Here is a 13,805-nt window from a genome sequence, read left to right on the forward strand (position 1 = left end):
ATTGATTAGGTGTCCAAGATGCGACGTGGGGCAGAGACAGGGGAAGTGGTGAGAGATGGTTCGAGGAGGAAGACGATGACACATACACAGCCCACACCTGTCCGTTATTCAACAACTCACACACTTACACTTACACTTACACTTACACTTACACTTACACTTACACTTACACTTACACTTACACTTACACTTACACTTACACTTGACTTGTGTGTATGTATGTAAGTAAAATTTACAATCTGTATTGAAACCACCACCACCACCACCACCACCACCACCACCACCACCTAAGTAGTAAGGAAGTAAGAATGATGGTGAAGAAAGGAGTAGTTCCTGAGTGGCTCAACAGCCCTGTGTGGTCTTCTTCTACTACTACATCTCAACAACAACCCCCTTCCCATTGGGAAGAAGAAGAAGAAGAAGAAGAAGAAGAAGAAGAATCACCACCACCAATTCGCTCAGGCGATTCTTCCCTCCAAGAATCACGTGTCTTTCTGTTGCCCACTTTAATCACACATCAACCCCCTCCTCTCAAATCACAACAACAAGAAGAAGATATTGAAGAAATAATAACTAGGGATGACGACCAAGACAAAAGTACTACTACTTCTTCTTCTAATTCTTCTTCCCTTGAAGACCACGCTCAGTTGTTACAACAGGTGCTATTATTTACTTCCGTTCAATTCAACAATAACTATTATTTCTAATACCAACCCTACCCTAACTTAATTAATCATTTCGCTATCTGTCAAATTCAGCTCTCAAAGATGATCATCAATTTAGGGGAACTGCGTATGCTTGCTTCCTTGGGTATTCCAGATGCTCCTGGCATCCGTTCTACCACATGGAAGGTAGCTAGACGTCTAATAACTAATATAATAACATCATCATCATTTGCTTAATCTGTATTAAAATTGCAAATTATTATGAATTTCAACTATTCATTTCATACTTTCAGTTGTTATTGGGATACCTTCCAGACGATAAACGAATGTGGTTATCTGAATTGTCTAAAAAGAGGTCTCAATACAAACATTTTAAACAAGATCTTTTGATGCATCCGGTAACTTTCACTTCATATTGTGTACACTATTATAATATTTCAACTTATTAATGAACTTGTATGTATAGAAATTTGCATAATATAATTATACCGATTGGCTTCTAAATGTTTATGTGGTTAGCTAGTCAGAAATCACAAGGAATCTACAAGATTCTGCATATCCTAAAAATGGTGATCAGACAATTGCAGGCAAGGGTTTGCTGGCACGCTCTAAAATACCTCACGACGAGCATCCGTTAAGCCTCGGGAAAACTAGCATTTGGAACCAATACTTCCAGGTATAATGTTATAATTTCACAGTCAAAATAGTAATAATAATTAATATTTGACTTGTTACGAAATATTATATACGGGTGTTTTATGTCGCTTGTAGGACTCTGAGATCATTGATCAGATTGACCGTGATGTAAATCGAACGCACCCCGACATTCCCTTTTTTTCAGGCGACTCCGCTTTTGCAAAAGCCAATCTGGTAACTAGAAAAGCTACAAACTTTTTATTAATTTATGCATGTGAAAGGCTTGTAAACCAACTGAATGTTCACTTTACTGTTTGGCGGGAAGTTTGTTTATGTAATAAACGAACAAAACATGAACACGTGTCTCATTCGCTCATTTATGTCTGTTCGTTTACCTTTGTTTATGACCAGTAGTTTACGTTTTCTTAATATATTTGGTTAAATATTTAAAGCCCATTACAATATAGTCTGGTTTTAATAACTTATTAAGCCCAACAAATTGTTGTTCCCGTTTACTTGATTTTAGCTCAGTTACATAAACGAACATGAACACACTCATTTCTTTAACAAAGAACACAAGCTAGAAACTCTCGTTTGTTATTACTCGTGTTCTATCGTTTGTTTAGTTAACAATCAACAAACGGAGACGAACATGTTCGGTTTGGTTTGTTTGCAAGCCTATTTCACAAAGCCATCCCGAGACATACGGGTCTTAGTTCAACCTTTTGCTATTTTCAGGACTCGTTAAAAACTATATTGATAATATTTGCAAAGTTAAACCCGGGGATAAGATACGTGCAAGGAATGAACGAAATTTTGGCTCCTCTGTTTTACGTGTTCAAAACCGACCCTAACGAGGATTATGCTGTAAGTGTTATCAAACATTTAAATTTTTATTGACATTATGAAAGACGATTAATGATTTGAATTTGTAATACAGGCTAACGCAGAAGCCGACACGTTTTTTTGTTTTGTTGAGTTATTAAGCGATTTTCGTGATAATTTCTGTCAACAACTTGATAATAGTATTGTCGGTATCCGTTCAACAATTTCAAGACTGTCACAGTTATTAAAACAGCATGATGAAGAGTTATGGCGACATCTTGAAGTCACAACAAAAGTAAGAACTTTATACTTTTGTAGTCTTTTTAATGGTATATAAAACAATTTATTTTTTTGGCAGGTCAACCCACAGTTCTATGCATTCAGATGGATTACACTTTTGCTGACTCAAGAATTTAACTTTACTGATATTCTTCATATTTGGGATATGCTTTTGAGCAACCCAGTGGGTCCTCGAGTGAGTCAACTCAACTCGGTCAACACTTCCCTTCATTGTTTTTTTTGTTAGTGTTTTATAAGTAATTTATGTTAGATGTTATTTATTTGCAGGAGACATTGTTTTATAACTTTGTAATAACTTCAAATTTGCTCGCAGGTGATTTTACTGCAAATTTGAAGTTATTACAAAGTTATCCATCAACGAATATTAGTCATTTGCTCTATGTTGCCAACAAGCTGAATTCTCACTCAGCTCAGTGATTTTGTAGGTTTCCATTTTGTATTTTTGGAATATTTTAAGTTGTGTTAGGTTATTGTGTGATTCATAGAATGTAAAATGTGATATTTTGAAAGTGTAGCATGCAGAGATAGTGTTTCTGGTTCTGATGAACACCCGGATATGTTGTTATACGTTTAGAAATAGAGATTTTGTACATATTTTGGTTCTTGTATTTGTTGTTTATGAAAGCATATTTTATAAATGAGAGCTTTTAAATAACTAGAAACCAACTGAATCAACTTTTGTATGGAAGAGAAGATACAAGGCCGTTTCTAGGGCTGTAAACAAACACAAATGGGCTACAAATGAAGCACATTGAATACACGTTTGTCGTAATCTTTTGTATTTTTTTTATGCGAGTTCGTTTATTTAACTTTTAATCAAATAAATTGGTCCTTATTTAAGTATTCTAAGTGTGTATAAACAAATAATTCTTTTTTTTCTTGGTTAGATAAAAACTTCATGCTTTTTATTTAAGAATTCTAAATGAACATAACTGAACAAAAACCAAAATTAATGCAAATCTATCTGATAATACGAAGAGGCGAGTTTCTAAGCATGTTGATAATGAGCATACAACAGCTGAAGCGTGCTATATAAACGAACCAAAACAAGACTAATACAAACCCAACTGATAATATGGAGAGGCGAGTTTCTAACCCTGTTGACAGGGCCGGGCATTGACCAGTGCGGAGTGGTCGACGGACCTAGGCCCGACTCTGCGATAGGCTCGAAAATTTTTAAAATTTTTTTATATATTTTATATATAAATTGTATTTCAGCTTTCTTTTAACAAGACCCAATTACAATTTCTAATTGCCCAAAAATATGAAAGTCCATAAACCATTTACAATTTTCAGATTTTGTTTACCAGGTTGTGAATTAGGAGACTAAGAGGCAAGACGTACGACTATCATCAGAAAACTTGAAACCCTTAAACCACCGCCGTGACCGGTTCGTCGGCGCCCACGGTCCACTCCGGCCAGCCACAGCGCCGCTACGCCGGTCTTTCATTCTTTGGTCTCTTGGATCCCTCCGAAGCTCCGACAGTCCGACTCTCTGACTGTCCGACGCTGCAAGGAGACGAGGAGTTATTGTCTTGTTGAGTTGAGTTGAGTTGTTGAGGTTTGTAACTTGTTAGACTTTTGATTTTACTCTTATATGAATTTTATATATTTTACTAGTATATATAATATATCTAACAATATATATTATATATAATATATCTAGTACAGTATGTGTATACAGTGTATGACAGTAGCAATAATAGATTTAATATATTTTAGTAAATTATATCTAGCACAGTACACTCTAGCAGTTTCGTTTAGATTATATTATATTATTATATGATTATATATTTTACGGTTTTTACTAATATATATGTATATATATTTTTCAGAAAGACTTAATGGCTTGACGTTGATATCTATTGAGAGCGATGTATTAGAAAACATAAATTATCAAGACTTGATCGAGGGTTTTGCTTCAAAAAAATGCTAGGAGAGCATCACGTTTCGTTTAGGTATGTAATTAGATTATTTTTGCTACAATATTTATGTTGTGTATTGAAATTGCAATTATAATCGTATGATTTACTCTTATTTGAGTTATCGAATTTTATATTTTGCTTAAGTCTTAAGGCCCGAATTTATACTCGCCTTTGGCCCAAATTTTTTTAATGGTTTTCGGAGCCAGGCATGCCTGTTGATTATTCTAATCTTTATGAGCTTACAATACTATATAAACGAACAAAAACAAAATTAATACGAACCCAACTAATATTATGGAGAGGCGAGTTTCTGAGCCTGTCGATAATTATAGCTTATAATAGCCTAAATGTGCCCATGATGCTAGCACATGTCGATTAAACAGAGAACAAAACATAAATTATGATGAGCAATTATTAACTCCTGTATCAGTAATATAATATGTGCACCAGAAAAGTAAAAAAAGGTACACACACAAAAACATATTAACCCGCTATTTATAATAGACGCAAACTTGAAAAAGCAAGAAACCTAGGCCAACTCAACTAGGAAACATAATAAAGACTTAATACCAAAATACAGCTCCTAAACTAAAACTCTAGAAGTAAACCAACCATAACCAGTAAAACCTTTCACATGTAAACAAACATTGATTAGTCTAACTGATGACTTTACAATGGCTGCCCCGCTTTCTTATTTCCATGAAGTAAATGTAAATAAAGGAACAAACAGTAATAAACCTTAATGGTCGAGCAGAGATATCTTAGTTTTTTTTAAACAAATGAACAACGAATTTTCTGCAACAGTTCATGAACGATTAATCAACTGTTATGTTCGTTTACGCCTCTGGCCACAGTTCACACCCAAACATACATATTTAGGATAACTAAAACTTGGATCAAGATTCCACAAACTACAACCCGCATTTGCACCAACATGAATGTTTCATTATCTAACAGTACCTTCATAGATATCTCATGTCAAGTAGATACCTCTAGAAAACGTGTGCGACCAAACAATATACTAAAAACAACGTTTTTATAACCTTAAAACCGGCTTCTATAGACTCTAATACACATCAAACCCGAACTAGAATGTAACAAAGAGTATCTCAGGGTTGTCATTTTGCCTCAAAAATGAATCACAGTGGGGATTGTAACTAAAATTTAATCAACTATCCTGTTCCTTGCTATCCAAGTTACCAATCATATTATCACTCGGACATCTATCAGCAGGATTTACAGCCGACTTTTGACAAAAACATTCCGACCACGAATTCGTATAAAACGACTCGGGCGACACCCGCTTATGTGGCCCACCAAAATTTGTTTTAACCATTACACGCCTAACCGCCTCTTCAAAACCCGCAATATGCCCCTTTTCCCGTTCAATAAAAACAGGTGCAAGCCCTTTCCTATCAGGCCGAATCGCGGTCCGGAAACCGGAATAGAGGCGGTGGCCCAATAAGTTATTTGCAAAGTTACTTGGCCCGTCATAAGTGGGCATAAAAATGTCTGATAAAAGACAAACCATGTAATCAACAGCCGACCCGATTAATCCCTGTGTGTTGTCTTTCAACTCGTTAGATGAATCCACAGTGCTGTGGTTTTCAAGAAGCGGGAACATGGACCTGAAGGGTTTCATGAACCGTTCACCACCGAATAGTTCACCGGCTGCTAGGTATATACGAGTCGAGTTATCGAACCCCAATGCACGTAAGATCAAACCCACCTGGAAAATATTAAAAGGAAGATTAATTTTGTTTGAGATTAATAATTTTGGATTAGTTAAGACTGTTCAGGGGAATTGGAAGTACTTCTTCTGGAGTTAATGGGCATTTTCCAATAGCGCGTCTTTCGCTATAAATAAGTTTTTTTTCAGCAAAGTTCTCCTTCCTGTATTTTTTTAATATTTTTTGCTCTGCGGGGGTAAATATATCAAAACACCTGCAAATAGAAACAAATATTTAGACGAGAGTTGACTAGTCAACCCGTTTACCTATAAACGGGTCGATTTGGGCTACGTTTATGCCTAACAGGTCAAGCAGGCTACAAGCTAAAAGAATATACATAGATGGCAAACATGTCACATGGGTCAAATGGGCCAATACTCATGTGAAATAATGCTTAAAATCTTTGGAATTGCTTAAGTAAAGAAAACTCGATTATTATAGTAATCACATAGTATGTTTCCACTTTATTATGCAACTAGCCTTGAAATAAGCTTTTTCATAAACGAGCATGAGTTGGAGCTTGAGCCAAAGCTTCTTATCGAGCTCAAGCTGGCTCGCGAGCCTAAATGAGATTGTTATTTATAAAGTTATTATTAAGTATTAAATATGAATTTAATAATACTTGCTATATATAAAATATGATAGAAGTAACTAAATATAAATTTTATGCTATACATAAAAAATATAATTAGAAAAATATATAAAATAAAAAATGCATATAAATTAACTAATAATAATAACTGAGCCGACCGGAGCTCGAGCTTTAGGAAAAGAGCTCAAAATGAGCTGAGCTTGAGCTCTCATAAGTCAAAATGAGCCGAGCTCGAGTCTAGTCGAGCTTGGGATCGAATCGGCTCGGCTCATTTACACAATGCTGACCCCACCTGGCTGCCCATTTTGCCAACTCTTATCCAAACACAAGAATCATTGTCATAATAATATGAAACGGATAGAATGAAGAATATACAACCAAAGCTCACTTACCCTGCAAAAGACAGCATATCCATTTCAAACCGAAGATGAATTGACATGAAATGACCTTGTGATCGAAGTTTATTAACTATGTTGTGACTTAATTCCATAATATGTGGTTTAAACACAAGGGCATGATAGTTGACCCTGCATCTTAACCGTTGATATTCAGGGTTGTCAATCTCTTCAGCTAATCTATGAGAAAAAGGAGTGAGATATATAGCACCATGTTCTTTCATTTTGTCCAAAGCAGTGGTTGTGTACCAGTTTATAGGAGCATCTCTAGGTGGCCGAAGCTACAAAACAATAAAAAAAATAAAATTGATGTTAGTGTTTGCCATTGATTTGATGCAGGCTCGTAAACGAACTAAATGAACATATCGGAGCAAGTTCATGTGCGCGCATTGAACTTTAACCAAACAAGCAACCGAACACGAACATTAAAATATATGGGGTTTGCTTGTTCATGTTCGTCCGTTATGAAAATAAACGCGTGACGTGTCCATGTTCAATTATGTCCGTTTGTTAACAGTATAAGCGAACAGTTCACGAACGAACATGACTGAACTAAAACCAGTAAATAGTAATGTGAAGAACACAATGTTGGGGACTTGGGCCTAGAAACTTGTTAAAACTAGACTAAGTTGCAATGGGTCAGAAAAAATTAAAAGAATATATTAACAAACGAAATGAAACAAAGATAAAATAATAGACATAAATGAATGTGACAAATGAACATATTTGATGAATATGGTGATGTTTTAAGTGCTTTTGAAACACACCTGAAAAGCTTTTATCTTTTTTGTCTTTCCATTTTTCTTAATCTCGGGAATGCTTTCTATGATCCGTACATCGTTTTCCAGTGTCTTGATAAAATGGTCAACATCATAAAGGCCCTGGAAACCGCTGCCATGAGAAAGAAAGAGCAACCGATATGTTCATGAAAATCTTAAAAAACAATAAATATTAAATAATTAATTTCAGAATTAGGGTTAACAATATTTCAATATAAACTATTCTACATGTACCTGTCATCGTGCCAGTAGGAATTTGCATCCAATTCAGGCAGCACAAGGGTGGCATTCATTATTCGTGCAGCAAGAACCGCGTTACAGATCTACATAAAGTTAAATCCTCAATTTCATAATACTAATGAATGAGTAGAATAGATATATAGATGATCAAGCTCTCATCTTTACTGTTTCTCAAATAGATATATGCATATGGTTATGATCATAGTTTTCTCAATCATAACCTTTTGTTAAAAAACATGCAATAAATTGCTGATTAGTAAAGGATACAGTCTTAAGCATGATAAAATCAACAAGTTTCTACATTTTTTTTAATAAAGTGGAGCTTTTAAGTTTGCAATTTTATAAGAAACTTACTGCTGTCCTCTGCTGATTTAGACCACCATTACAACGGACACGCAGGTACCCATTGCTCTCACTTGGAGGAGCTACAAGTATTATGGAATAATAATAAGTCACAATAAGTAAAAAGGTATTATACTACATGTGCTTTAGGCAAGATGCAAATAAATCAAAGCATCAAAAGTACATACGACGCCAGTGAGATCTTGGAACAGAGGACGGTATCCAACCACCAGAATCAGCAGCATCCCAAAGTTTCTGCACATCAATCTGTTTAAAAAGTGGGAAAACAAGTCCATAAGTTTACAAGTCAAAAGCTATAGAAGTGGCCATGAAACAAAACTATTTGTATTGATCTTCTTATGCTCTTATACATATACGAAATGATAGTTCATTAATTTAGGAGCCAACTGAGAGCACTTAATTTCTTCTACATTCAATCTAAGAACTTATATTCTTCCTCATGTGCATTGATTTTCTTAGGCTCTTATACATGTATGATAATGATAGTTAATTTATTGACACAGTCCACGAGCCTATCTGTCTTGATGAATCCAAATAGGTTTTATTCCAGAAGTCTTCTTACACTTCTACCAATCCTTTTAATATCATGTAAACGCTGCGTCAATACGCTTGTCAACTACTGCCATAAATTCCAAATAACTAAATCCATTTCATAAAACTACACAAATATTCCCTATTCTCTTGATAGCTTTACTCATCTGGCAATCAATATGTTAGCTTATAGCATCAACCGCGCCAAACTAATCCGATAGCCAATAATTTAAGCCATGCATGTAATCTTCTGGTACATAAAAATCAAAGGAAACTAAGATTTTATAAAAAATGCAGCTCAACTTAGTTGCAATATAAATCATGTACATAACAAAGTAACGTCTGAATCTACAGAAAACAATGCATAACAACACATTGTTAGGTCAAATTTAGCAACAATGATAGTAACTACATCAATACCCTTGTCACGTTTGTTCACCTACTAATATAAACACCAAACAAGTAAATCCATTTCATAAAACCACACAAATTTTCCCTTATTCTGTTGATAGCTTTATTCATCTAGCAATCATTATATTAACTTGTAATGTCTTTAGAGCCATACATGTAATCTTCTACTACATACAAATCAAATAAAACTAAAGCAGCTCAACTTATTCGCATAATATATCATGTACATAACAAATTAACCTCTGAATCTACTGAAACCAATGCTAATTATAATATTAACACATTATTAGGTCAAATTCAGCAACAACAATAACAGTAACTATGCAGCAATTCTACTCCAAAATATAAACAATGACAATCAATTAACCAAACTTAAGGTCTAATCGAATAGAAAACAAATAGTTTCAAGTTGACCTCAGCCGGAGAATCAAACGTCGACGAATAAGAGGTAACGAAGTATAGCGTGGGAGCAATGAGTAAGAGCGCAGCAATAGCGAGTTTAAACAGCAGTCCTTTAGCTTGTTGTCGGTGGTTATGATGCAGCTTTCTGAATGAAGTTCCTTCTCCAGGCCTGTAACAAGATAGATATTGTATAATTAGATCAACTGCAGATCAGATGAGTGCGTGTTTGTTTGTTAGGTATTAGTTATTAGTTACAGAGAGTTATTATTACCTCCTCATTTATAGAGAGTGAGTTATGGATATTGGATCTGAATGATATTTATTTATTTGAGAGATGAGATGGTTTGCAAGGAATCAATTAATTGGAATTGGAATTGGAATTGGAATTGGAAGGAGTGTTGTGTTGGGAGGTTGGAGAAGTAGTTAGTTAGTGAGTGAATGAATGAATGTGTTTTGAGTTTTGGGGTTACAGAGAATATATCAAAGTTATGTGTTAAAAAGGTAAATGCTACAACATTATTAATAGATTATTGATATCGTCAGGTAAGGCTGTCTTACATCTTACCCTCCTCAGACCCTACCATAGCATTGCTATTGGTGGGATATACTGAGTACGATGATGATGATGATGATGATGATGATGATATCGTCAGGTCAGGTGGTTTATTGTTTTTATCATGCCTACCTTTATTTTAGTAACACTAACTTATCTTTTAAGCCAAAATTTCTAAAATAGCCGATTAGCAGTGATAGATTTTAAATTTACCTTTTAAAATCGTTTTTTTTTATATTTGTCCATTTTCTAACGCATCGCCGGTGATGTGTTAGTTGATGTAGATGTCGTACTCTAATAAAAAACAAATATTTATAAGACTTAAATACTTATAAATAGTACGGGTAAGTAAGGTCGTCTTCACATGGAATCAGTAGAAAGTGCAAGTAAAGTTCATAAGTATTAATTAGTATATTAAACGGACAAACGATGTCAATCGGTTTATAAAAGATGATTTAATAAAAAATGATTACTTTAAACGAAATGTAAACAATAATGAGAAAATGATTCACTTCAAGTTCATGTAATGTATGACCGACTAATCACGGATTCATAAGATTAATTGCGCAGTAATTACTAAACCTAGCAATTGGGTTGTGATGACAAAAGATACCCTAACCGAATTGTTGACACTACTGAACTCCAGTCTACCCAATTACCAGTTTAAAATATGAAAATCAATTGGTCCAAAGCTCACCACTCGGTTGATGATGGATTGAAAAATTTGGAATTATGGATCGAAACACTTACAAAGTATTGGGGTAAGAAATTAAAAAAAAAAAAAAAAGGGTGCAATTTTGGAGTTTTGAATTACGTAAAAATAATTTAAAAACTTAAGTGGCCAAAATGAAACACATCAAAGTCCTGTGTCAAAACAAAACCTTCTCACTTAAAAACCTGTTAGTTTTAACAAAACAACCATTTCCAAAACCCTCCGTCAAATGGCCACCTCACGGCTGCTCCTCCGTTCTCCGACGCTGCAAACAATATTCACCGTCCGATCCGCATCCACCGCCGTTACGCCGTCGCACCACAACGACCACCACCGCAACCAGGAGTACCTCTCCCCTAGCAACTACCTCAACAGCTGGAAACAACCAAAGGATCCAAAGGAAGCTCAGGCTCAGCTCCACCAGCTCCGCCGTGAGTATGCCAAGAAGGTTAAGGCGGTGAGGAAAGAGTACATTCACGAAATGGAGCTCATGAGGATTGAGAAGCAACGCAAGGACGATATTAAGAAGGAGGCCTTGAGGATCGAGAGCGAGGAGCGGAGAGCTGCCAAGACGGCTGAGAAGAAGGCCAAGGCGGCGGAGAGGCAGGTTGCTCAAGAGGAGTTTCGCCAGATGCTGGTAAGGCGGTTTCGCTCTATTAGGTTGTTATTAATTGATTATACGGTAATTAGGTTAAATTAATCGAGCTGAATGAATACGGATTAGGATTTAGGGCTCAGAATGTGGAATGTGGTGCTGCTGCCATGGTTGTTAATCGCTATTTGGTCAAAATTGAAAATTTTATGTATAAAATTTGGTTTGTGTGTGTATTTGGAAAGTTACATATAAATCCCAATCCGATTAATCCCGATTAGTCGCTCATCCCTACCCCACTGCCCGCCTAGCGTCTAGAGATTTCTACAACACTAGTTGCAGCTTTTAGTAACTCATGAGCTTATACAATTAGGGTTTAGGGTTTAAAATCTGTAATAATTGCTGCTTTTAGTTAATTCATGAAATCATACAGTTAGGGTTTAGGGTTTAGAATGTGGAATTGTTGCGCTTAGTTAACTCATGAACTCATATAATTTAAGGTTTAAGGTTCTATATTAAGTATACAATAATTGTTCTTTCAAATAGCTCGCGTCTTTGATGATAATTTATTCGATGTTTGATGATTATCAAGGCTCTGCAGTTCAGGTTCCTCAAGATTAATGTAGGCACATCAATTGGTAATTGTATCTAGTTTTGGCTTGTAAATATTTAAATCTTAAAACTTGTAGCCTAGGTATTCATGACCACAACCAATATAATGCCTGAGTGACACCTTGATAACACTGCATGAACTGAAATCTCTACATAGTTTAATGTTCACTACATGTTCGATTATCTGCTCCTATATACGTTATTAGTTTAGATTCAATGGCATCGCGTCAATCTTTTGTCATTAGGCTTCATTGTAACCATATTTTCTCTGGAATAGCTTCAATAGTGCAGTCAAACTTTTTGTGCCCCGTCTCACAATTGTCAAATATGCAAAGCAATCAGTTGGTTTACATGGTTCAAATTTCAAAGAAAATCATGCATGCTGAATACAAGATTTTCAGCATATGGACAGAAAATTCAAATTTGTAGGGTTTGTATATTTATAGTTTCCAGAGAGTCTGTTCTAATCTAATGCAATGGGAAAAAAGGTGTGCCTCACGTTGATATGGGTCAAATTTAGGGTTTGTATGAGGTTTATATGTAAAAACCAAAGGGATAACAAAACTGTTAATGTTAACTTGATAAATAGGTTGATTTGCAATTTGCATGAGAGAGACGCAACTTCTGGTTGTAAATAAAGCTTATTTCATTATTTGGTTCTACATAGATGCACGCCTCGGCTTTTGGGACCTGCTTTTTTATTTCAAGTTTATAGTTATTATGAGAAAGTAAGTTCAATTGTAACCAATATCTATTGAAATTTGGTGGTTTGCAGTTAAAAGAACGAGCCGAGAAGCTTGAATATCACAAAAAGAGAGAGCAAAAGTTCTTGGAGAAGAAGAAAGAGAAGAACGAGCTACTTCGTCGCAAAAGTTCTCAATGGATTGATGAAAATGAACTCGAGAAAAAGATATTAGATGCCATTATCGATGACATCTAAGGTGATAATGATTTCGACTCGTGTTTTTGTTTTTATCTTTATTACTTTGTGCTCTTGTTAGAACGTAAGATGTAGACTTGAAGCACACATGTTGTTTTAAGGTCAAGAAACCCTTGGTTTTATAGTTGCAAGTGCAAGCATGCACACAAAATAAGACTAAAAATGTTTTTAGAGGTCTTTCACTTGTGGCCTGGGTATGGATTGTATGAAATGGAAATTGTTCATTTGTTTATCATTGTTGGTTAATTAGTTAACTAAATGTGTTAAATTATAAACCTAATTCCATAGTGATTCACAAGAATATAAGCGATGTCGACTTTCTTGACCACTCACCCTACTCGCCCAAGTTTCAAGCTTATTTAACATAAATAAATAGCATACATCCAGTTCAAGGACCAAATATGTTATCTGATAGTGGATGGTGTGGATCTTGAACGTAATTATGATAAAAGGGCCAAGTTCTATTTTTCAAGACAACATAACAAGTTTGAAGTTTTCTAGGGTTAACCTATCCATTAATTTGGTTATGAATATGTCTACATTTCAACAACCTGGATAGGATACATGTATTAATTTGGTATGTCACATTTTCTTACCACAAA

At 35.1% G+C, this 13,805-nt stretch overlaps 3 protein-coding genes across 3 annotated transcripts; 2 read left to right on the forward strand and 1 right to left on the reverse strand.

The window, feature by feature from the left end:
- The first annotated feature begins 308 nt into the window (after nt 1-308).
- LOC143532334 (uncharacterized) lies at nt 309-2,843 on the forward strand. The gene is made up of 9 exons (XM_077027418.1): nt 309-659; nt 759-851; nt 959-1,063; nt 1,189-1,341; nt 1,437-1,535; nt 2,040-2,168; nt 2,242-2,421; nt 2,485-2,619; nt 2,694-2,843. The coding sequence occupies exons 1-9, from the start codon at nt 309-311 to the stop codon at nt 2,841-2,843; spliced, it is 1,395 nt and encodes a 464-aa protein (XP_076883533.1).
- Nucleotides 2,844-5,131: 2,288 nt separating this feature from the next.
- LOC143532346 (O-fucosyltransferase 1-like) lies at nt 5,132-11,269 on the reverse strand. The gene is made up of 9 exons (XM_077027422.1): nt 11,245-11,269; nt 9,807-9,997; nt 8,618-8,696; nt 8,442-8,512; nt 8,082-8,170; nt 7,836-7,959; nt 7,066-7,349; nt 6,166-6,295; nt 5,132-6,080 (listed from the first exon to the last, which is right to left on the reverse strand). Exons 1-9 carry the CDS (start codon nt 11,267-11,269, stop codon nt 5,520-5,522), a joined length of 1,554 nt encoding a protein of 517 aa, XP_076883537.1. The 3' UTR covers nt 5,132-5,519.
- A 19-nt stretch (nt 11,270-11,288) lies between these two features.
- On the forward strand, nt 11,289-13,438 carry LOC143532725 (uncharacterized). The gene is made up of 2 exons (XM_077027696.1): nt 11,289-11,696; nt 13,039-13,438. Exons 1-2 carry the CDS (start codon nt 11,289-11,291, stop codon nt 13,201-13,203), a joined length of 573 nt encoding a protein of 190 aa, XP_076883811.1. The 3' UTR covers nt 13,204-13,438.
- Nucleotides 13,439-13,805: the final 367 nt, after the last annotated feature.

Source organism: Bidens hawaiensis, unplaced genomic scaffold, assembly GCF_021521415.1.
Source record: "Bidens hawaiensis isolate Kalapana, Puna unplaced genomic scaffold, B.hawaiensis_p1.1 tig00000702_1, whole genome shotgun sequence".
Classification (NCBI taxonomy): domain Eukaryota; kingdom Viridiplantae; phylum Streptophyta; class Magnoliopsida; order Asterales; family Asteraceae; genus Bidens; species Bidens hawaiensis.

Bases quoted from the DNA above. Each gene is read 5' to 3' on its own strand.
- LOC143532346 (XM_077027422.1), bottom strand. From the start codon at position 11,269: ATGGTTGTTTTGTTAAAACTAACAG. The intron at 8,171-8,441 runs GTAAGTTTCTTA...AACTTTATGTAG, and splicing joins TAAATCAGCAGAGGACAGCA to ATCTGTAACGCGGTTCTTGC. The intron at 7,350-7,835 runs GTGTGTTTCAAA...ATTGTTTTGTAG, and splicing joins AAAAGATAAAAGCTTTTCAG to CTTCGGCCACCTAGAGATGC.
- LOC143532334 (XM_077027418.1), top strand. From the start codon at position 309: ATGATGGTGAAGAAAGGAGTAGTTCCTGAGTGGCTCAACAGCCCTGTG. The intron at 2,169-2,241 runs GTAAGTGTTATC...TTTGTAATACAG, and splicing joins ACCCTAACGAGGATTATGCT to GCTAACGCAGAAGCCGACAC. The intron at 2,620-2,693 runs GTCAACACTTCC...ATTTATTTGCAG, and splicing joins GAGTGAGTCAACTCAACTCG to GAGACATTGTTTTATAACTT.
- LOC143532725 (XM_077027696.1), top strand. From the start codon at position 11,289: ATGGCCACCTCACGGCTGCTCCTCCGTTCTCCGACGCTGCAAACAATA. The intron at 11,697-13,038 runs GTAAGGCGGTTT...GGTGGTTTGCAG, and splicing joins AGGAGTTTCGCCAGATGCTG to TTAAAAGAACGAGCCGAGAA.